Below are 23,565 nucleotides of genomic sequence, written 5' to 3'. Positions count from 1 at the left end.
AGAGCCCTGCATCACGCATGTACCCCTTTACGTGCTGCTAAAGTGACTCAGGGCTCTCATAAACGAGCCCCTTAATATACACAAAGAGATGGAGCGCCTGGACACGAGAACGAGTAACAGTTGCGCTTTAGAAGTGACTTTTGCATTACATTACATTACATATTAAAGACAGCATGACAACTACAAAAAAATCCGAATGTCTGACTCCAGCTGGAGTGATTTTTGGTCGGGGTTATTGGGGAATGAAGATCTGGGAAGTCGTGATTGGAATTATGCAGATCATAGTAACTTTCTATGTGTTTATTATTCTGATTATGTGCAGCAGCCAATGAGTTTGCATTAAACAAGACATTCCCTCTGCTCAGGACACTTCAGGCTGATGATTTAGTTAGTTGGTTCATCTTTATTTGCACGATTACTTAAAACCATTGCACCATAATAAAACAGCCATGTTAAAAACTCTTCAAATTCATAGAACCATAATTTAACTCTGAATTAAGCCATATTATATATAATTAAAAAGAAAAAAACAGCAATTTAGAAGTTATCCATATTAAAACATTTTGTCATGTGCCAGAGATTGCAGTTTGCTGTGAGCTTTGATTGTGTGAGCCAGAAACATCCCTATTGTCTGTGAAAAAGCCTTTAGTTAAAAGTCCGCAGGTGTGGTTCATTTTGACGGGAGTTGAGGCCGCAGGTTTGTGTCCAGTAAGCGATGTTTCACTTTTTACCTACAGTGTCCGTGAGACTAAACAGTGAAGCGGCCATTTTTAATTTTCACCGAATGCATAAAACCATAAATGGACTCTAAATTAAGCCGGCATAGGCAAAGATAACTTGTGCAAAGTGGTTATACTAAAACCTTTTGTCATGTACCAAAAGTACCGGTTCACTGTATAAGGTCCTAAGCCAGCACTTGTAGTCCATTTTAACGTTAGCAGAGCCCAAGGTTTGTGTCCGATAAGTCAGCTAAGTGCTGGTGTTTACTTTTATTCCTACTGCGCCCATGAATTGAACCAGGCGACAGGCTAGCTGGATGTGCCCTCCTTCGAAGCATGCTTTCACTGGCTGTCTGCTAGTCTCATCTTTTTTCTGTTCAGTACGGGTTTTAATATCATTCTTCGTTCTTTGTCTAATCTCTTATATATGCATAATAAGTGTAGCGCCTCTTGTTTGCCTCCCCGCATAATCTGCACGATGTTGTTGACTGTGTTCGTTTCCATGCGGGCAGTTGCAGTATTGATGGCAGAATGCCCATTCTCAGCTTCAGGTATGTTTCCTTTTTTGCTCTAGTAAACCCTGCACCTAAATAAGGTTGGGGAAGCATCTAGAATAGCTCTGTATAACAAACCAGCCGTGAGCCCTCTCCTTTAATGCGGCTTTGTTCTCCATAATGGACATTATTTTCACTATTTTATTTACCAGCTCTTTGAAGCTTTTGTGTGACCCAACAGCAACACAAAGGTCCCATAAGGACAAGCAGTCTATTGAAGCCTGTAAATAGGTCATAGCAGCACTGTCTTTTTTTCGATTTAGCTCATTCCATAAGTTCACGTTCAGTGACCCTGAGTCCGCTCCCTTTATTTTATGCCAGCATTTGACATAGGCACCCTTGCGTGCTATTTGTTGTTTTTGCAGACCAAACTCTATTCTTATTTGTGCCGACAAGGGGTACTGCGAGAGATTAAATATTATTCTCATTGCCCTGGACACTGTCCTGTCCATAATACCTGCATCTCTTCCTCTTAGGCACTCAATTCAAGAGTCAGCTCTTGCTAGTGCTAGATGTACATCTCTGAAGCTGGCACAGCGAAGTGAGGATTACAGACAGTAATAGAGTCAGGTTTTATTAGTGCTATCTGTATATCTCTGAAGTTGGCACAGCGAAGTGAGGATTACAGACAGTAATAGAGTCAGCTCTTGCTAGTGCTAGCTGTATATTTCTGAAGCTGGCACAGCGAAGTGAGGATTACAGACAGTAATGGAGTCAGGTCTTATTAGTGCTATCTGTACATCTCCGAAGCTGGCACAGCAAAGCGAGGATTATAGACAGTAATAGAGTTAGCTCTTGTTAGTGCAGTCTGTTTATCGCTGAAGCTGGCACAGCGAAGTGAGGATTACAGACAGTAATAGAGTCAGCTCTTGTTAGTGCAGTCTGTTTATCGCTGAAGCTGGCACAGCGAAGTGAGGATTACAGACAGTAATAGAGTCAGGTCTTATTAGTGGTATCTGTATATCTCTGAAGCTGGCACAGCAAAGCGAGGATTATAGACAGTAATAGAGTCAGCTCTTGTTAGTGCAGTCTGTTTATCGCTGAAGTTGGCACAGCGAAGTGAGGTTTACAGACAGAAGTTCAAGTTTCAAAACTTTATTCGGATTAATAATAATCCATGAAAGCACAAAATACAGCAAGCATTTCATGGACTCTCTCGCAACCCTTTCATCACTGAACAACGCATAAAGAGCTTGTTTAAGTTCAGACTTGGGTGGTAGTATTTAAAAAAATATTTTGAAAATTCACACTACGAAGGACACTCAGCACCCCAGAGAGCCAAGGAATGGCCATGCCTCTATCACAACGTGAACAATCCTCAATGATGTCCCTAGTCAATTTGGCGGCAGGATTTTTCCAAATCGCCAGCCAAAAAAGAGCAGGGCGGGCGCGAATAAGGTCCCCTATAAAATGCAACCCCAATTCCTTATGGCATATGTAATGGGGGGAGGAAACGGGGGCGCAAAGGAGCTTCCTGCAGAATCTATTTTCCTCAGCAAGTATGTGTGAACAACTGGCGGTTCCCCAGACCTCAGCTCCATATGTAGCAACCGAGACGCATTGGGCCTTATATATTTTTAAGGTGGCAACCAGCGCGCCGGTCTTTTGATTGAGTTAATGGGCTTTGAGAACCTACCCCTGGAGTGGGCAATATGCCCACTCCAGGAGTTGTTCGCAGCAAAGACCACTCACAAATACGGGAAACTACTAGTAGACCCCAGTCTTTCTGTCCCCACTGCAATGCTACCCATATGTTGTTTCCTCGGACCACAGGACATGACAAAAGATTTTTTTAAATGAGTCTTTAAGTCCAAGGAGTCCATATGGTCAACGAAACCATTCACTAGAATGCGTAACGCATTAGGGGTGCGGCCCATAAGGACCGCATCATCTGCATATAGCAGAGCGGGAAGGTAATTGCCATTTATTTTGGGGACATCACAAGTTAGGAAAACCAGATATTTGTGTAGCCCATTGATATAAATAATAAATAAAAGAGGGGCTAGGACGCAACCCTGTCTAACCCCTCTATGGACTCTTACCGTATCAGTCACCTCACTCCCTTGGCCAATCCTAATGCAGGCCTTCAGATCTCTATGCAAATAGGCCAGGAAATGAACCAAAGATTCGTCCAGGCCATATTTCAATAAGGCCCTCCAGAGCAATGACCTATTAACGAGGTCGAAGGCGGTAGATAAGTCCATAAAAGCAAGGTAAATTGGGGATTTGCGAGCTACAGTATATTTACCCAAAATGAGATTAAGGTTAAGGCACTGCTCTGCCGTGCCAACCTTATTGCGAAAACCCAACTGGCAACTCTCTAAAATATGATTATCCTCGGCCCAGGTAAAGATTTTATTATATAGCACTCTGCCTAAAATTTTTAGGGTGTTGTCAATGACGGAGATAGGCCTGTAACAGGATGGTTGGGACCGGTCTCCCTTTTTGAAAATAGGCACTATTATGCTCGATGACCAAGTTGGTGGTGGAGAGGTAAGAGTTAAATTTTTAAAAACATTCAGCAAAAGAGGACCCCACAGAAAAGGGTAAGCTTCAATGATATCAATAGGGAGGCCATCCGAGCCTGGGGCCTTATTCCCCGCGCTCTGAGAGATAGCTTCTTCCACCTCCAATAAAGATAATTCTACCCACGGGGGGTGGTTAAATGTTGGAGTAGCTATTGCTGAGAGCGGGGCAGCATAAATCTTAGAAAAATGGTCCACCCAGGCAGCTCCAGAAATGGTGCAGTCCATTGGAGTCAAGAGCTGACCTGAACAGCGCAAATCTTTGACCGCGGCCCAAAAAATGTTCCCCCTTCCGCGATGAAGTTGAAGTTAAAAACATTTATAAAGCGCACTGTGACCAAGCGGTTTCCTGGCGCTAGTAGGTTACACGGAGCAGAGGGGAAGGCAAAGGGGGTTAGTGTGAGGAAAACGCCTGGGCGAACAAGTGAGTCTTGAGTTCCTTCCTGAAACGTGAGTAGGTGGCAATAGATCTTATGTAGAATGGAAGATCGTTCCAAAAACGGGGGGCGAGAACAGAAAACCTAGTTTCGCCTGTTCTAGATTTGCGGGGACGGTGAGAAGAGCCTGGCTGGAGGAGCGGAGAGTGCGACTGGGAGTATAGTGGGTGACCATGGAGTTGATAAAGAAAGGGGCAGTGCGAGCACGAGCCATGAAAACTAAGCATCCCATTTTAAAGAGGGTGCGATACTGGATAGGAAGCCAGTGAAGGGATTTGAGAAGGGGGAAAGAGTGAGGAAATTTGGGGAGCTGGTGGATGAGACGAGCCGCCTGCTTCTGAATGGCCTGAAGGCGCCGCAGATCACAGGCGGGGATTCCCACATAGAGACAGTTGCCATAGTCCAAACGAGAAAGTACCATGGCTAAAATAATAGTTTTAAGGGCATCAAAGGAGAAGAAACGAGAGATCTTATGGATAATCCGGAGGGATAGAAAACAAGAAGAGACAACGGAGCTGATCTGAGGGCGCATGGAAAGATCCTGGCTGATTTTAATGCCAAGGGTTCTGACTGAAACAGAAGGGGCCGGGGAGGGACCGAAGCTGGAAGGCCAAAAGGCGGAAGACCAAGGGCTGGCGGTCCCACCAGTCAAGATCAGTTCCGTTTTATCCGGGTTGAGTTTAAGGTGATTCAAACTCATCCAGTCGGAAATGAAAACAAGAGTAGTTTGAAATTTGGGGAGGGAGTTAGTGGAGGAAGAGAGATCAAATATTAACTGAAGGTCATCCGCGTAGTTATACACGGAGACCTCCATATTGAGCAAAGAGACAAATAGGAGGGTAAATGTAGAGGTTGAAAAGGAGAGGGGAAAGAGAAGAACCCTGGGGGACACCACAAGTCACCGTGCGTGGCGGGGCAGAGAAACCAGAGAGCTGCAGAGCCTGCGACCGGCCTTGGAGGAAAGACGCGAGCCAAGAAAAGGCGGTGCCCTGGATGCCTGCCGCCCTGACACGATCGAGAAGGATGGAATGGTCGACCGTGTCAAAGGTGGCAGATAAATCAAGAAGCACCAAGGCTTGGGGGTAGTTGGAGTCCGCCTTATTCTTGAGTTCGTCCAAGACTGAGAGGACCACGGATTCGGTCGAGTGGACCGGACAGAAACCGGCTTGGTGAGAAGCCAAGATATGGTTGTCCTCGATATAAGTTGAAAGGCAAGAGGTAATGTGGCTCTCAAGAATCTTGCCTAAATATGGAAGCAGGGAAATGGGCCTAAAATTGGAGGGGAGGGTGGGGTCGGATCCAGGTTTTTTTAGGATAGGGATGACCGTGGCTGATTTGAATTGAGAAGGCACTATTCCCTGAGAAATAGATGAATTCATGAGAAACAGAGGGGGGTCAGGGCAACCAGCAAGTAGCTCTCTTAAGATACGAGCCGGACCACAGTCGGCGGGAGAGCCAGATTTGACCTTCGTGAGCAGACTCAAAAAAGATTCTTTCGAGATAGAAGGGAAATGGGTAAGAGAAGAGGAAAAAGAGGGGGAAGAAAAGGGAGGGAGTTGGGAAGATGGAGAGGGGATGTTCAATTTGATATTAGTGATTTTATCAAAAAAGTAGTCATTGAGAGAGAGACAGAAGGTATGCGAGGGAATGAGATTGGGATTGACTATCAGATACGGCCAAGTTGTGAACGATAGAGAAAATCTCCTTGGATTTATTGGCTGCTCGTAAAATTTTGCCAGAAAAGTAATCTGATTTGGCTGAGAGGATAGCTCTCTTGTAGTTGGTTAAGCGGGACCGGTATTGATCCCTCAGGGCAGGGCAGTAATTGCGTCTCCACTGGCGCTCTGATTGACGAAGAGCCAGTTTGAGGGTTTTAAGATCACTGGAGAACCATTTATTGGCTTCATGGAGGCGACAGGTTTTGACCGTCCTGAGCGGGGCAATCCGATCACAAGAGGTGGAGAGCCAGGTGTTGATGGCATCAACTTGAAGATCAAGGGGAAGAGCCGATAGGTCAGGGGAAGAAGTCGTCAGAGAGGAATGGAGGGAATTGAAATCGACCCGATTCCAGTTACGGGCAAGGACGATTGCTTTTAGGCAGACCTTAATGGGGTTATGATCCCCTTGAGGCATAGGAATTACTATAGCCTTGCTAATACGATCGGCCAACCCAGGAGAAATGAAGATATAGTCAAGTACAGACAGTAATAGAGTGAGCTCTTGTTAGTGCTATCTATATATCTCTGAAGCTGGCACAGCGAAGCAAAGATTACAAACAGTAATAGTGTCAGCTCTTGTTAGTGATATCTGTATCTCTCTGAAGCAGCCACAGTGAAGTGAGGATTACGGAAAGTAATAGAGTCAGCTGTTAGTGCTATCTGTATATTTCTGAATTCGGCACAGCGAAGCGAGGATTACAGACAGTAATAGACAGCTCTTCTTAGTGCTATCTGAATCTCTCTGAAGCTGGCACAGCGGAGCGAGGATTACAGACAATGAGAGTCAGCTTTTGTTAGTGCTATCTGTATTCCTCAGAACCGGGTACAGCGAAGCGAGGATTACAGACAGTAATAGAGTGAGCTCTTGTTAGTGCTATCTATATATCTCTGAAGCTGGCACAGCGAAGTAAAGATTACAAACCGTAATAGTGTCAGCTCTTGTAAGTGATATCTGTATCTCTCTGAAGCAGCCACAGTGAAGCGAGGATTATAGACAGAAATAGTGTCAGCTCTTGTTAGTGCTATCTGTATCTCTCTGAAGCTGGCACAGCGAAGCGAGAATTACAGAAGTAATAGATTAAGCTCTTGTAAGTGCTATCTGTATATCTTTTCAGCTGGCACAGTGAATCGAGGATTACAGACAGTAAGGGTCAGCTCTTGTTAGTGCTATCTGTATCCCTCCGAACCTGGAACAGAGAAGCGAGGATTACAGACAGTAATAGAGTGAGCTCTTGTTAGTGCTATCTGTATCTCTCCGAAGCTGGCACTGCAAAGGGAGGATTACAGTAAATAATAGAGTCAGCTGGTAGTGCTCTCTGTATATTTCTGAATTTGGCACAGCGAAGCAAGGATTACAGACAGTAATAGAGTCAGCTCTTATTAGTACTATCTGTATCTCTTCGAAGCTGGCACAACAAAGGGAGGATTACAGACAGTAATAGAGTGAGCTCTTATTAGTACTATCTGAATCACTCTGAAGCTGGCACAGTGAAGTGAGGATTACCGACAGGAATAGAATGAGCTCTTATTAGTGTTATCTGTATCTCTTTGAAGCTGGCACAGCAAAGGGAGGATTACAGACAGTAAAGGAGTCAGCTGTAGTTAGTGCTATCTGTATCTCTCTGTCAAGGACTCTCACAATCACAGCCATGAGAAGATTATGGAAACTGCTCATTAGTAGCTGTCTGTTTATGCTATGTGTTTCTGTATTTATTCACTTGCATTGATTGAAATGGAATTAATGTAACTGAGAAAAGTCTGGATTTTAGCATCACATGCTCCAACTGAGTGAAGCCCTGGTCCGTAGAAAGAGCAATTTGGTGGACATCAGCTCAGTGATGACTCTGTCCCTTCTCCCAAGTCACTGTGGGACTGAAGGGGTTCACTCATACATCCTAGGAAGACTGCTGCTCAGTGCAGACCCTGCTGTCTCCTCAGTGTTAATGGTCAACTGAGGATTCTCACTCATCTGGTGTTGGAGCTCAGCTGCTCAGAGTAGACCCCCCCTCAGTCATTCTTAGTTTGAAATTGTTCACTCACCTGGCCCGGGAGGGTTCTGCTTGGTGCAGAACCTGCTATTGATGTTGGTCTCAGAGTCTCCACTCACCTGGGTTTGGGGGTTGGTGGCAGTGACTCGGTGCAGACCCTGCTGTCTCCTCCATGCTGTCATTGGACAGAGGGCCTCCACTCACCTGGGTTTGGGGGTTGGTGGCAGTGACTCGGTGCAGACCCTGCTGTCTCCTCCATGCTGTCATTGGACAGAGGGCCTCCACTCACCTGGGTTTGGGGGTTGGTGGCAGTGACTCGGTGCAGACCCTGCTGTCTCCTCCATGCTGGTACTGGACAGAGGCCCTCCACTCACCTGGGTTTGACAGGCAGCTGCTCGGTGCAGAATATGGCCTCAATGACTTCTTTGGTGCTCTTGTTACTCCAGAGGCTGATGAGCTGACTCCTCACCACAAAGTTCAGGAACACAGTGCGGATCTGGCACAGCGGCACTTCATGGGGGATCACGCCTCTGCCGCGGTGGCTATTTTTAGGGCTGGAAAGACAAAGAAGACAAACAGACGATGATGATAGAAGGCCTACACAGCACCCCCTGGCTGTGATCACCCAACATCACAAAGAGACACCCTGCACACAGGGAGGGGGTGGTCATGGGCTAAGGTAATGGCCATGTAAGACTTGTACCAGTGTCAGTGACCTATCAGCCTCTTAGCTGCCTGTCATTATGACCTTTTTGTCCTGCCTGTAGTTCCACCTCTTACCTCTTCAACCTTAATCGACACACAACGGGGAGATCAGAGAGTACATTGCATCATTTTTCATCACTAGCCAATCTTTAAGGAGAATGTTGTCCCCATTTCAGCAGTCTCAAGGACTAAAGACCAAACCAAAGTGACCCCAACATGCTGCAAAAAGCATTCCTACAGCATTTGTGTTTTTTATGTTACAATAACAAACTATACTGAGCACGCACATTGAACATGGCACTCAGTGAGCAAAGCTTCAGTGTCTTCAGTGGAGACTTGGAGATCCCTGCTTGCCTGGCAGACAACTCTAACCAAGGTTAAGGCAGTGGGGACATCCTTGGCTGAGCTGGTGAATTCAGATCCTCAGGGCCTGACTTAGAGTTTGGTGGATGTGAAATGTGAGGAGGGCCTCTATTCACTGTGAGTAAAGTTCACAAGACATCCATCAAACTCTAGATTGTATCATACGTGCTATTCATGTACATTGTCACATCTTATATAATTATAAAAATGTATATACTTAGCACATAACTTCCAGGTCCTATGGCTCTGGGTATTGTGTTAATGGCTGGCACCATAACATGTCATGCCACGGTTTGTTTACGGCTGCTCTGTCCTCCTGGGAGGATGTCAGTGCAGAAGATATCACTATGGTGGAATACCTTCCCTGTCTTGTTTCCATGGTCAGTTACCACTATGTCAGGAATTCAGGGCGGCTGATGGGCACCCCCCTGTGTAATCCATGCACCAACTTAGGCGCTCTCATATGCCAAAGACTGGAGCTGCCCCAGCTGCTTAAGCAGGTGGATGGCTGCACCAAAGGACCTGACCTACGGCGCACCCGATGGCTGCACCAAAGGACCTGACCTACGGCGCACCCGATGGCTGCACCAAAAGAATCTGACCTACGGTGCACCCGATGGCTGCACCAAAAGGATCTGACCTACGGTGCACCCGATGGCTGCACCAAAGGACCTGACCTACGGCGCACCCGATGGCTGCACCAAAAGAATCTGACCTACGGTACACCCGATGGCTGCACCAAAGGGACCTGACCTACGGCAGACCCGTTGGCTGCACCAAAAGGGCCTTACCTATGTCACACCCGATGGCTGCACCAAAAGGGCCTTACCTACGTCACACCCAATGGCTGCACCTAAAGGACCTGACCTACGGCACACCCGTTGGCTGCACCAAAAGGACCTTACCAACAGCCAACCCGATGGCTGCACCAAAAGGGCCTTACCTATGTCACACCCGATGGCTGCACCAAAAGGGCCTTGTTGGACTTGGCCCTTGTGGCAAGTTCACCCCTAGAACTTTTTGCATTTATCCTAGCCTTTTTCCTATGTTGCATTAGTGGTTTTAGGCCTCTAGGCGCTTTTACACTGTGTTCCAGTGGAAAGTGCTTGCGCTCTGTGTATGTTTTAGTGAGACTGACCTGCCCTCCCATAGGAATGCATGGGGGATCTGAGTGACCTTGTTAAGTCCTGATGTGAGAGGAGTGCAGGGTCGAGTTTGGTATGTGCGAACTCGTGAGATTGAATGCTGCGCGATGATGTGTGCGGCGTTACTGTGTCTAGTGTAGAAGTGCCACTTCTAGAAGCTGGCATGTCTGTGTAATAAATGTGCAGTGACTGCCTGGCTGGTGTGCCTGGCTCCAGGAGTCAGGATGAGTCTGCCCCGGTGGTGAATGGAGAGAGCTGCATGTTGAGGCCAGGGAGGAGTACACCTGGGATCTGAATAGGGCTGGGCTTTCCCTCCACAATGCTAGCTCCACCCCCTGTGGTGCGTCTGATGTCCCTGGTCTGTCCTGTGAATAGGGAGAGGGGTTGAGCAAAACAAAGTCCTCAGAAACCAGTTGCATCTGTTTCGCCCTTTCCCTGCACCTTTGGAGACAAAGGATTCTGTGTATAAAAGAGGGGCTGTGACCCCATGAAAATGTTCTTGTTCTTGGACTCGAATCTGCCAGAGGCGTGCTGCTGCTGGGGCCCAGGGGAAGGCTTGCCTCCCTGGGCCCTGCCCTGCCCCTGGATGCCTGATGGACTTCTGGGACCTTTTTGGATTTATTTTCTTTGCCTCAGGACCTTTGCATTCTTCTAGCGCCTGGGAGCGCTTTAACTTAATTGGCCCCCTTTGATTTGAGAGGGAGCCTCTGTGCCTTGTCCTTGCAGCGCTGGGCTGCGATCATTTTCGAGGGAATCCCCATGTAGGGATTCCCCCGCTGTCACTGATTTCATAGCGGGAGCCCACCCCGCGTCATGGCCGCATTGAATATGTTCTGTTTCCTGGATGCGGGTGCCCACCCCGCGTTGTCCGCCCTAGCGGGTGCCCACCCCGCTTTCTATCATTTTTAACGAACGGGAGCATACCCCGCTTTTTGTTTAAACTTTGAGAGGGAGCCTACCCCTCTTTTCCGCCGAGATCGCCGCTGCCGTCCGCGGCCCGCCTGATTGTGGGCGGGGCCGCCGGACGGAAGCGGCAGTAGCCGGCGTATCGTGCTGACGCGGGGCTCCCATGCCCGAGGGAGAGCCCTGCGGTGGCGGCCTGATAAGAGGAAAAGCCCCGGGTTCCAGGAGGGGGCCCGGGTGAAGAATCCAATGGATCCAGACGGGAGCCCACCCCGCGCTGGACCTCGAGGGGAGAAGTGGCGCCGCAGCCTGTTCCCGCGGAGGGGGCGCGAGGCACATTGTCGGTGCCTGCCCCCGCTGCATCCAGGAGAGGAGTCCCCTGCGCCGGAGCCCGGTGAGTAAGGGCTGGGCAGGGGACAGGGCTGCATATCGCTCTCGTTCCACAAAGGGAGCAGGTTTTGTTTTCGGTGCGAGGCACCGAGTCAGAGCGGCCCCGTCTGTCAGCGGGCCGCTCCACTGAAGGGGGCATTCTAGAGCCCAGAGAGGCTCCAACGCTGGGGGTCCAGTTATTTTTAGTGCGTGACTGCATTGGGGCAAGTGCATATTTTATTGAAAATGCCAGTATGCTCCCTAGTGCTTTGGGGCAAGTTCTTTTTCTGTGGTGGCGCATATTGATTTCAGGAGCCCGTGCGCTCCATGGGGACATGCTGTTTTCTGAGCCAGATGGCTCCTACGTGGGGCACATTGGTTTCCTCATATTTGACTTCTACAGCTGCGCAGCACTTAGTACCAGCTGCAGCGTTTAGGCCCTGTTCTTGTCCCCAGCTACCTAGCAAGTAGTGGGCAGCTGCTACGTTTAGGTTCTGGTGCAACCGGACCCTAATGTGATTGAAGTACTATTGTGTTAATGCTTATGGTGTTAGGAAATGTACCGTGTGTAGTATGTTTTGCGCACCCTGTGTTAATGCTTATGGTGTTAGGAAATGTACCGTGTGTAGTATGTTTTGCGCACCCTGTGTTTTATACCTCTAGATATGATTTCTGCATAGGAGGTTGTTTTACCTGTTTAGGTTTATGTTAGGGAGATTATACTTCCCTGTGTGATGTACGCCTCTAGTGTAATTATACTTAGGAGGTAGGGTCTAATGCGTTAGACTTGTGAGAGATTGCATAATGTGTTTATGCCCCTGGGATGAATACAGGATAGGTTTTATACCTGATTCTATTGTGATAATGCTGAGGTCATTATTGCACCAGTAGTTACTGGTTGTGCTCTACAGTTATAATTTGTGTTACTGTTGGTATATGTTCTACATTTACAATTGGTGATTTGTGCTAATTCTGACAGTGGTCCATGTGGCCCTGTCTTGTGTAAATAGTCCCCTGTAAAATACTGCCCAGTGCCAGTTGGCACCGTGTAAATAATGTGATTATCATCTAATGTATTTATTCTAATACAAAGGCTATTTTTTATATAGAACCTTGTGTGGAGTTTCTTTTGTGGTGGGCCTAGGGTGGTGTTGCTGTGTGCGCGCGCAAATGCTTTACACATTGCCTCCGGGTTAAGCCTGACTGCTCGTGCCAAGCTACCAAGGGGGTGAGCAGGGGTTATCTTTGGCGTGTAACTCCCCAGCCCTGACTTAGAGTGGTGGTCTCTGCCTGGCTTTGGCGCAAGCCCTAGCCAACCAGAAATCCCATTTCTAACAGACCTGACCTACTTCACACCCGATGGCTGCACCAAAAAGACCTTACCTACGGCACACTTGTTGGCTGCACCAAAAGGACCTAACCTACAGCCAACCCGATGGCTCCACCACAAGGACCTGACCTACGGTGCACTTGACGGCTGCACCAAAAGGACCTTACCTACAGCCAACCCGATGGCTGCACCAAAAGGACCTGACCTACGTCACACCCGATGGCTGCACCAAAAGGACCTGACCTACTTCACACCCGATGGCTGCACCAAAAGGACCTGACCTCCGGCACACCCGATTGCTGCACCAAAAGGACCTGACCTACGGCACACCCGATGGCTGCACCAAAAGGACCTGACCTACGGTGCACCCGATGGCTGCACCAAAAGGACTTGTCCTACGGTGCACCTGATGGCTGCACCAAAATGGCCTTACCTACGACACACCCGATGGCTGCACCAAAAGGACCTGACCTCCGGCACACCCGTTGGCTGAACCAAAAGGACCTGACCTACGGTACACCCGATGGCTGCACCAAAAGAACATGACCTACGGTACACCCAATGGTTGCACCAAAAAGACCTGACCTACGTCACACCCGATGGCTGCACCAAAAGGGCCTTACCTACTTCACACCCGATGGCTGCACCAAAAGGACCTTACCTACGGCACACTTATTGGCTGCACCAAAAGGACCTAACCTACAGCCAACCCGATGGCTGCACCAAAAGGACCTGACCTACAGTGCACTTGACGGCTGCACCAAAAGGACCTGACCTACAGCCAACCTGATGGCTGCACCAAAAGGACCTGTTCAAGGCCTGGAGAGAGCCGACCTGTTGCAGATCACAGGGCAGATTTACAGGACTTGATTACATCTGTGGTTCAGGCAGCATTGACTGAGCCTTTTACAAAAAAGCTGAAAGGACATCAGTGCGAGGAATTAGACAATTCTCTTAAAGGCAAATATGTCCAGTATAACGTTTTTTGGGACATTTTGGCCCATACTCGGGAGTTGCTGGGGTTTGAACCTAAATCTTTGGTTGACGATGGCGTCTATTCCCAGTATAGTGACTCGGTGGTTGACGATGGCTTCAATTCTCAGTATAGTGACTCGGTGGTGGACGATGGCTTCTATTCCCAGTATAGTGCCTCGGTGGTGGACGATGGCATCTAGTCCCAGTATAGTGCCTCAGTGGTGGATGATGGCGTCTAGTCCCAGTATAGTGCTTTCTGGACAAGAGGTATCACCTGGTGCAATTTGACGACTAATTCCTGTAGGTTCCTAAAGTCAATTCCATTTTGTCCTCTACGGCTTCTTCCTTTTCCTTGTCGTCTGAGGAGGCTTCCCTTTCTGATCCTGTTGAGAAGGAGGTGGAGGCTGCCTTAAAGTGGGCATTCGCCGCGTCTCATTTTGGGATCAAGGCGAGCACTTATTCTGCATAAGCCTCACAAGACCTTATTAAAGATGTCGAGAAATGGTTTTTATTGTCTTCGGGATCAAGCGAACCCCACCCCTCTCACACCACAGATGGAGGTATTGGCCCAATTTCTGTCTGACGTCACGTTCGATACCCTGTAGGCTTTCTTCTCCATGGCAGGGCAAAGGTGGCTGGTGATGATCAATGTTGTGTGTAGATTTAGATTCCGTATATAGGTTTCCCAATTTATGCCCTTATTTAGGTACAATTCATAGTGCCCTTATTTAGGCATAGAAAATCCAGCCCTTATTTAGGCATTGTCCATGCTAACCAAATACAGGCATGGTCACCTACATCCGTCCATCCACGTCACAACGAGTACTTGGAAAACAAGACTCTTAAGCCTTCAGGAATTTCCCTTGCTTGGATATTGATTTCTCCAAGAACTCATTTATTATGCATGAACATCTATTCCTTAGGAGTTCATTCATGATGTTCCGATGCCCGACTTTTACGTCAATGCAGGCATTCCTAAACACCTTCAAGGTATAAATATACCTGCACTTGCCCTGGCAAACCACGGTTCCGGTATGGTCCAGTTCGACTGCCTACTTGCGGTTCGCCACGGCAAGTTCGGAAGGAGATCGAGTTCCAGCCTGTGACCAGACGCTGTCATCCTCCTCGCAGAGAATCCAACTCCAGTGTTTCTGACTCCCCTTGCGGGGTGTTAGATATCGAGCCCAGGAAAGAGAATTCCAACCTCACACATTCTAAGGTATGGAGCAGACTAGAACTTAGAGAAACTTTTGGCAACTCTTGGCAAAACTAAAGTATAGCTAGCTATACTTTAGAAAACAGCACCTACTTCTTACTTCGTACTACACTTAGGTTAGGTACACTGGGGTACAACTATTTAGAAGCATCAGATGAGTATTCACATTTTAGCCTGTGTTATTTATGTATGTATTTTATGAATATCTGTCATAGCTACAAACCATGCTATTGCAGTATTATTTTATCTTACTGCTAACTCTGTACATATTGTACTTCGCAGTCTGTCTTACGATTGTAGCAGTTCATATCTCTTGCATGAGAAATAAGACTGTTCAATAAACCCTTTTTATTGAAACGCTCGTCTCTCTATTTCTGTGCAACTCTGTAGAAACGAAGCATGCACGATTGACTGAGTGAAACTGTTATCTATTGTTTCCACGATTCTGAGACACGTTCCGATTCTGAAAGGAAACAAAGTTGTCATGTTTATACGGTGGTCAGAAACTAATCCCATCTTGTTTATTCGAGAAGTTTCTAGTGACCTCTGAGTTAGCTTGCACACACAAGTAATTAAGTTTAATGTACTCGATAGAGACATACTGACCTCAGTCCTATGTCAAATCTATAGTGTATGTTATTCCAATGCGCAGGGCCTATCAGGGATATAGGAACCACACTACATGGTGCCCAACGGTTTGGTAAGGCACTAATTTAACGCTAGATACTGAAGTAACTCAGTTGTGCTTTTCTCAGAGACCCTCTACTCATAAAACTCCTTAAGACGTCTGGAGTGGGTAGGGATAATATCCGCCATAGCTGAGTAGGGCAAAAATCCTATGTATTAGCTGTTTGGTTTGTTCAACGTTGAAGGATACAGTGTTCCAAAATATTGTGCACCATATCCTTGTTCCCTTGAAACTTGCTGTGCATTTTTCATTTCAACATGTCCGAAAGGGACACAAACTCCGTGACCGGTGAGGCTGTAGCCGACCAAGTCGCAGCAGCTATTAATCGTACAGATTTTCAAGAAACCGACGAGGATGCTATAATCATACCTCCAAATTTAAGGAGAGCCATCACTCTAAAACTTATAAAACATGACCTAACACCAAGAGGTGGTAGAGCAGTTTTTGTAATAGAGGCACATGAATCTCACCAGACAGAGGTATTCTATTCATGGATAGTATTCCCAGAATCAAATCCAGTAACACACTTGTTTCACTTCTACAAAGAAGATGAACCACCTGAGGAATATATTCCTTTCGAGGATATTGAAATTCCACTTACATACCAGGAGCATGAGCTCTGGTTTAAAGGCGCCCTAAAACATTACAATCACATTACCAGGCTCGGTCCACTAGGTAGACCAGGAGCAAAATGGACGGTTTTAGCCGGCTACACACCTCATCCAGACATTGAAGAAATGTCAGATGTAGAATTACTAGCTCAACTCAAGGAGCTAATAAAAATTTATAGACAAATGGTTCAATATGTCATGAGGACTTTCACAGTCCAACCACCGTTAACAATTCCAAATCCATCCCCTCATCAGGGGAATACACAAAAAATCACTCCACAGACTTTACACGCAGTCATGGGTAAAATGGCCACAAAACGTGAACAAATTCCATTCTGGATAGCTCAAATAATTACTCAAATCGAAGCAGTATTTCCTAATACCAGCCCTTATGAGAAACACAGAATTCTAACAATCTGTTTACCAATGGGGATCACACCACATCTGGAAGACTGCGCCACTTGGGGCACAGTCTTTGTTGCAATCTACACAAAAACACATGGTGTTCCGTCTATGGTGGTAATACCGGATGTCCTAAAAGAGATTCAAAACGAATACGGGGCAGAGCCTGCTCTGAATTTAGGTATGAAGTTACTTAAAAATTTTGACCGTGTCTCAACAATAATATTATCTAATATTAAAGGAGAAGCAGCATCAGTGGCAATCTGACAGAAATTAAGGGAATTTGATGTAACAGAACAACCACAAGAACTACCCAGAATAATTAAAAAATCCTATGAAGAATTAGGCTGAGACAGTTTATGAGGGTAACCAGTTAAACCACAACTGTCTGAAAGTCCTGATAAGGTCTTTCCTAAAAACACTCCTACCTCTTCTAAAACAAAGTGGAAAAATAGCAAACAGCGTTCCAAATATAAGTGTTCTCAATCCCGAGGTAGGCCTCCTCAAAAGGAGTCCTCTGAAATGAGGTACAACCTCAGGAATAGGGATAATTTGAGAAAACCTGACAGATATCAAGAAACTGATACACGTTCCTCTCGTACCTTTCAGATATCATCATAGACATCTGAAAGAAGAGGACGGTCAGAGAACAAAGAAGAACGCGTGAAGTCCAAAGATGATCAACACGTTCAGAAAAACAAACAAAAACCTCAATTCTCCAAAAAGAAGGTGGCAGGTCTGAAGATCAAACATGCAGAGGATACTGAGAACACAACTCAAGAACAAAGAAAGGGATCAGACAATGCTGGACAATGCAGCAGAAGTTACAATAGCTCGCCAGAACCTGAAGGGGCTTTAGGAGACAGTGGACTTGAATGAAGGCATTCAAGTTGAAACTGCAGATACCAGAGTTAGTTCTCCACATAGGTTATATGAAATAACACTCTGGATGGAGGGAGACATATCAAGAAAAGTGAATGCACTCTTTTGGGAGCGACTTTCAAAGGGTTATGATATACTTCCAGCAGAACAAGACTGGCCACCAGAATTTGTCAGGGAGTGCCCACATGGCGAAGACCTCATTATGCCAGCCTTCTCCAACGATGTTCCAGTACACTTCAAATATACTTATGCCAGGAAATGGGCAGTGGCCCGAGCCACCAGCATTATACAAGAATCATGTAGGATGGGATGAGGACTCACCTCACCACAAAATCTAGTTAAAAAAATCAACCAACTGCACAAAGGCAGCTAAAAAACAGGTCAGGGAGATCTTAGATCAACTTGAATACCAGGGGGTGATTGAAACATGCACCTCATCAATGAACAATCCTTTGTTTCCTGTCTCCAAACCAGACAATACATATTGTCTAGTTTTGAATTACAGACACCTAAACTCTTGTTGTAAAACATTTGCAGTGCAAAATGCACACAGTACAGCATTAATGAATAACATTGTGCGTAAAAAGTACAAAACCACATTAGACATTTCAAATGGTTTCTTTTGTCAAAATATTGCACCTGAAAGTTGATATTTGACCGCTTTCTCAATAATGGGGACACAGTGTCAATTTTGTCGACTCCCACAGGGGTTCAAAAACAGCCCGGGGTTATTCTCAGCAAGGGTAACAGAGTTACTACAAATTTATGATGACGAGGCATTCTCATATGTCGATGATATATATCTGACAGACAATGACCTGGACAGACACTTGAACAGGGTGAACACCATTATATTGGGCTTTGCCTATAAGGTTACAAATTCAACTTTAAAAAGTCTAGAATTTCCCATCTCAATGTCCTTTTCCTAGAATATGAACTTTCAAGTGAAGGCAAAGGCCTGGCAGCCAACTTTTTAGAAAAGTGTGCGCTGCTCCAACCTCCAAAAACGCTGAAAAACGTAGTTGATTCTAGGTTTCCTGAATTTCGGAAGAACTTACATTCTAAACTACGCAGAGAGGGTTAAACCGCTCTACGAATTAATCAAACCTGATTTCAAAGCCACAACTTGGACACAAGAACACACAGAAATTCTGCATTTACTTCAAACAGACATGGACCCAGACGCGTAAATGTACGCAATTTACTGATCCGAATCATTCCGGGTCAATGCGGATTCACCTACTTAACTTTTAACGAAGGTGAAAAAGTACCAGTTGCATACAAATCACACTTGTATACACAAACAGAAATGAAATTCACTTCTATAGAAAAGATGCTGATGGCAGTTCAAACCGCTGTAGCAAAAGAAAGAGCCCAAGCACAGGGGAAACGCATAATGATCGTAACCCCTGTACCAGCCTTAGAGGCAGTTACAAAAGATAGCATTCCGAATGCAAAGGCTTTACATCCGAGATGGATACAATGGGTTAATTCTCTTGCTGCAACTGATGTTGAATAGGTTTTTGATCCTTATTTGAAAACACAAGCATTCCCTCAATACGAACACGAATGTCCTCTGCCTACTGAAATTCTCCCTCTTGATCAGTACAAATTTATAAGTTATACTGACGGATCTGCACAACCCGCTATGGGGAGTAACCAAGCTTACAGTGCAGCATGCGCGATCGTTAAAGGTCGTATGCACGCTGGCAAATTTAGACCAATGGTCACAAAAACGCAATCTCTAGGAGATTGTACAGCTCAGCGAGCTGAACTACAAGCATTCAAGATGGCATTTGAAAACACAGATCGCGAACTCCCCACACTCATTGTGAGAAGTTGGCCTGATGTATACTGTCCACTAGTTATAGTGGGCACCTTGTATCAGTCCAAACAACCCCTTATGGTGATAGGTTAAAGACAACCTTTATTGAAAGCTCTCCTAGTGGTAGCTATGGAGAGCAGCCTTCAGGCTAAGTCTAGAAGGTATGTAAAGCAGCTTGTTTTACCAGTCTATAATCTCTTAAATGACCAAATGGTATTGGTATTGGTAAAGGTAGTGACACAGGGGACCCACGGGGACGCGTGCAGTGTGAGAACACAGCCGCGAATCGCCGTTAACTTCTATGGGGAAAGTCGCGGTTGGAAATTAAGAGTTTAAGGACACTTAGAGGATGACTATGAGTGAACCCTTTTGGACTTAGAGGTGTCTAGGGCCAACACCCATGGGAGCACCGGAGTACTCAAGATACCTCACTCAGGGAAGCCGGGTGCATAGGTGTCAAATGGTGTCAGGTCGCGTCGCTGTTTTCAATGGAAGCTGCTCAGAAAGTGCTGCTGCCGTGAAGAGAAGTGTCCGGAGAGATCCAAACCCGGATCTAGGATGGAAGGAACCTGAAAGCAGAGGGGACAGAGTCTGGGTCACTTACCAGTGACCAGGGGCACGATAGTCCAATGCCCACAGATGTCGGGTGCATCAGGTGAGTGGACCGGTGTTTTGACTCTTCAGCCACTAGGTCCAGGAGGCATCGACGATGACCAGGAGCTGGATTCTAGCTGTCTCACAAAGTCTGTCGAGTGCTGCGATGTCGGTGACCAGATTGGACCCAACAAGCCTTGGCAATGGCAAGTCACTTGGAAACAGAGAAAGGACGTCGGTGCAGACCAGCAAGATCTGGGGGACTCACCCAGCAAGGGGAAGTCGGGGCACGTCTGGAGCAACCAGGAAAGCCCAATCCGAAGAGGAGTCACCTTCGTGGGGACCCACTAGCCAACGGGCTAGCGATCGCAAATGAGCCCCGAGCAGCCGCACTTGAAACCGGCCCACGGGTCACTCGTGGAGTGGTGGCCAGAGATATTCGATGCAGGAGGTGCTCAAGGCTGGGGCTACTGGGAGCCCAAAGCACAACTTAAAAGAGGACCAGGAAGATGATGGATCAGCAAAAGATCATGGTGTCCAGGGGTCACGGTTTCACGTCACCCACGAAAGCCACGGGCCTCAGCTTTGCTGTGGACTCAGGGAAGCCTCGGGGAAGTCTGGAAATCTACCGCTGGGGATGCAGAGACTTTGGCGTCCAGTGGGAGCTTCAGAATTGCAGACCGGACAGTTGCTTCTTTGGTGCCTGCCAAGCAGGGGAGTCACTCCTTGACCCCAAGGGAGATTTCTTCAGTCTTCTAGTCAAAATAGAACGTCGAAGGTCCAGGATATATGTTGCAGAGTTTCATCCAGGGTAATCTAAAGTCGCAAGGAATGTGTTCCCAAACTTATACTAAGTTTGGGGGTTGGACATACTCTAGGGACCCACCTATGGGATGGTTTGGAAAGAGGGGTGGTTACACCCATTTCCTATGTCCAGTTTCGTGCCAGAACAGGGGCAGGTAGCCCCTGCAACCGGTTTGAACTGGACTATGCACAGGGACACCAAGTGTGCCCCCAGTGCAGGACTTCAAAGCACCAGAGAGTGCTCCCGCCCAGCCCCAATACACATCTGCCTGTCTGGGGAGGTGGTTACACCTCCCTGGGACAGGAAACCTATTGTCCAGGCCTCCCCTGCCAGAGTATCCATCAGCAGCATGAGGCCTGACCCGTGTCTGTGGCAGTGGCATCCATTTTGTGATGCCAGGGCTGTAGAACTGCTTTACCGGGTTAGACCAGTGTGAACATGTCTCTCCCTCTAGAAGGGTGGAATGCTACCCCCGCCGCCAGAACTGGCAGGGGGGTAGTATTCCAAAGCGTTTGACACCAAACACAACATGTTTCCGTGCAGTCAGTCCAAAGTTAGCATTTACCGCGAGGTTATAATGCACTTAAGAGTATATGGTCAGGCTGCACCACAAACAGCATCATAGGAGGTACTCCGAACGCTGCAGAGGGGCTCTGCTCATGCAGGGGCACCCTCTCACATAAAAACCAAACATTCTGCCTTCAGGATTGTTAAGGCTTGACATAGGATTGACTTATAGGTTTTATATGTGTGTGCAATGGAAGTGATATAGGTAGCCTATACCACAGTAAGGGGTGCAAGCACACCCTTACCCAGGCTGCAGTAGCAGACCTGTGGTGTCATTTTGGAGTGCTTCCCAGGGGTGGCAAAATATGCTTCAGCCCCTGGTAGGCCTCTGAGGTACCTATGCCCTAGGTACATAGTATACCATATACTAGGGGCGTATAAGGCACTCCAGAATCCAATTAGAAATGTACCTAATGTACATGGAAACCATTTTAGAGAGGAAGCAGCTAGGCTGTGGTCCTGATTAGCAGGGCCACAGCTAGACTAAGGTCGAAAAACAGTGAAACACCAGCAAAAAGTGGGGGTACCCATGTGAAGCAGATCCTACTCTCCTACACTCATAGTGTGCGATTCTTTTTACTGTGTTCAACCTTATAATGAATATTTACAGAATTGGCTTCTAAATGGTTTTAAAGATGCAAAAGGTGGCACAATCAAGCATAAAACGCGCTGGGAACAAGTAGTTCAGTTGCGAAACGGACTATAAAACACTCACGTGATACACACGCTGAGTCACCAACGTGATGGCGTTCACGTTGAAGGGAATTCATTGGCTGATGAAGCCGCGAAAGGGGCTGTGCAAACGGCTTCCGTAGCTGCAATCACTCGTTCAAAAACGAAAATAGACAGCGAAATAATGCTGGCTGTCAATGCATCAAGCAAAGGCAGCGGTGCGGCATTACCTAAAAAGTTTCCACTCAAATACTCATATATAATTGATGCGAATGGTGTTCCGTTTGTTCGAATCCCTGGAGTGGGGGATAGGGTATTACCAAACATGGAACGTAGAGCAGTTTTGATTTACGAAGCACATCTGGGAGAGGGTCTGACACATCAGGGGATCTCAAAGACAATTTTAGAACTAAGAGATGTACTGGTGGCCAGGGATGAATACTTTCATTCACATGTTCATTAATAACTGCATAGACTGCAATAGAGATCGCAGTACAGAACGCCTTCTTAGATGACACTCTTGAAGATGTCACGCTGCAAGAGGTAAAGCGCCGTATACAGAACAATGACTGGAGACACTTAGATGTTGACACTCCAAACAGTGCAGTTGACAGACATGAACTTGCAGCCTTCAAGCACGTGAAGGAGGAACTGTCAGTAGCCACAAATGGTCTGCTCTTAAGAGACAATCGAATAGTCATCCCGAAACATTTGCGGCAAGGCATCATTAACCTGGCATATGAAGGTCACAGAGGCATTGTGGCCACCAAGAGAGCACTGAGGGAGCGAGTATGGTTTCCGGTCCTAGATCAAATGGTAGAGATCACATTGAAGGACTGTTCCCAATGTCAACTGGTCAGTCGACCTGATCCTCCCGCACCACTGCAAATGTCCCGATTGCCGGAGGGTGTGTGGCAGCATATTGCTGTAGACTTCTTTGGGCCATTTAAGTCTGGACAATATATCCTGGCTATCATGGATGAGTACTCGCGGTTTCCGATCGCACAACTCATTGCATCAACCAAAGCGTCCAGCACAAAACCTGTTTTGGATGAAGTGTTTGCCGCCTGGGGCATTCCCAAAATAGTGGAAACGGATAATGGGCCTCCGTTCAACAGTCAAGATTTCGCAGACTTTGCCAAACATCTCAACTTCAAGCATCGCAAAATTACACCTCTGTGGCCACAGGCTAACGGAATGATTGAGAGATTTATGTCCACCTTAAAGAAAGCCGTCCAACAGGCTGAAGTGTCGCGACAAGACATTCAAAAGGTCTTAAATGAAGTCCTGCGGGCCTATAGAAACACGCCTCACTCCACTACTGGTAAGTGTCCCGCGACCCTCATGCTGGGCCGGCCAGTGCGCACCAGAATACCCATGGTTGACTGGACTGATGAAGCAGCATTCCATGATTCTGACCCAGATGACATCGCTAGCACTGATCGACTCAGGAAAGAGAGAATGACGACATATGCAGATCGTCGTAGAAGAGCTGCACCACCTGTGATTCACGAAGGTGACTGGGTACTAGTGAAACGAGAACAGCAAAAGAAGATTGATTGTCGTTATCAT

At 46.9% G+C, this 23,565-nt stretch overlaps 1 protein-coding gene across 1 annotated transcript in view; it reads right to left on the bottom strand.

The window, feature by feature from the left end:
• The window catches only part of PLA1A (phospholipase A1 member A), a 307,295-nt gene that overhangs the window by 14,635 nt on the left and 269,095 nt on the right, over window positions 1-23,565 (bottom strand). Inside the window, exon 10 of the mRNA XM_085620724.1 lies at window positions 8,316-8,495. Coding sequence (XP_085476850.1) covers window positions 8,316-8,495 — 180 coding nt within the window. The remainder of the gene's footprint in view (window positions 1-8,315; window positions 8,496-23,565) is intronic.

Source organism: Triturus cristatus, chromosome 8, assembly GCF_964204655.1.
Source record: "Triturus cristatus chromosome 8, aTriCri1.1, whole genome shotgun sequence".
Classification (NCBI taxonomy): domain Eukaryota; kingdom Metazoa; phylum Chordata; class Amphibia; order Caudata; family Salamandridae; genus Triturus; species Triturus cristatus.
Note: the sequence above shows the minus strand (reverse complement) of the source record. Positions and strands in the feature narration are given on the sequence as shown.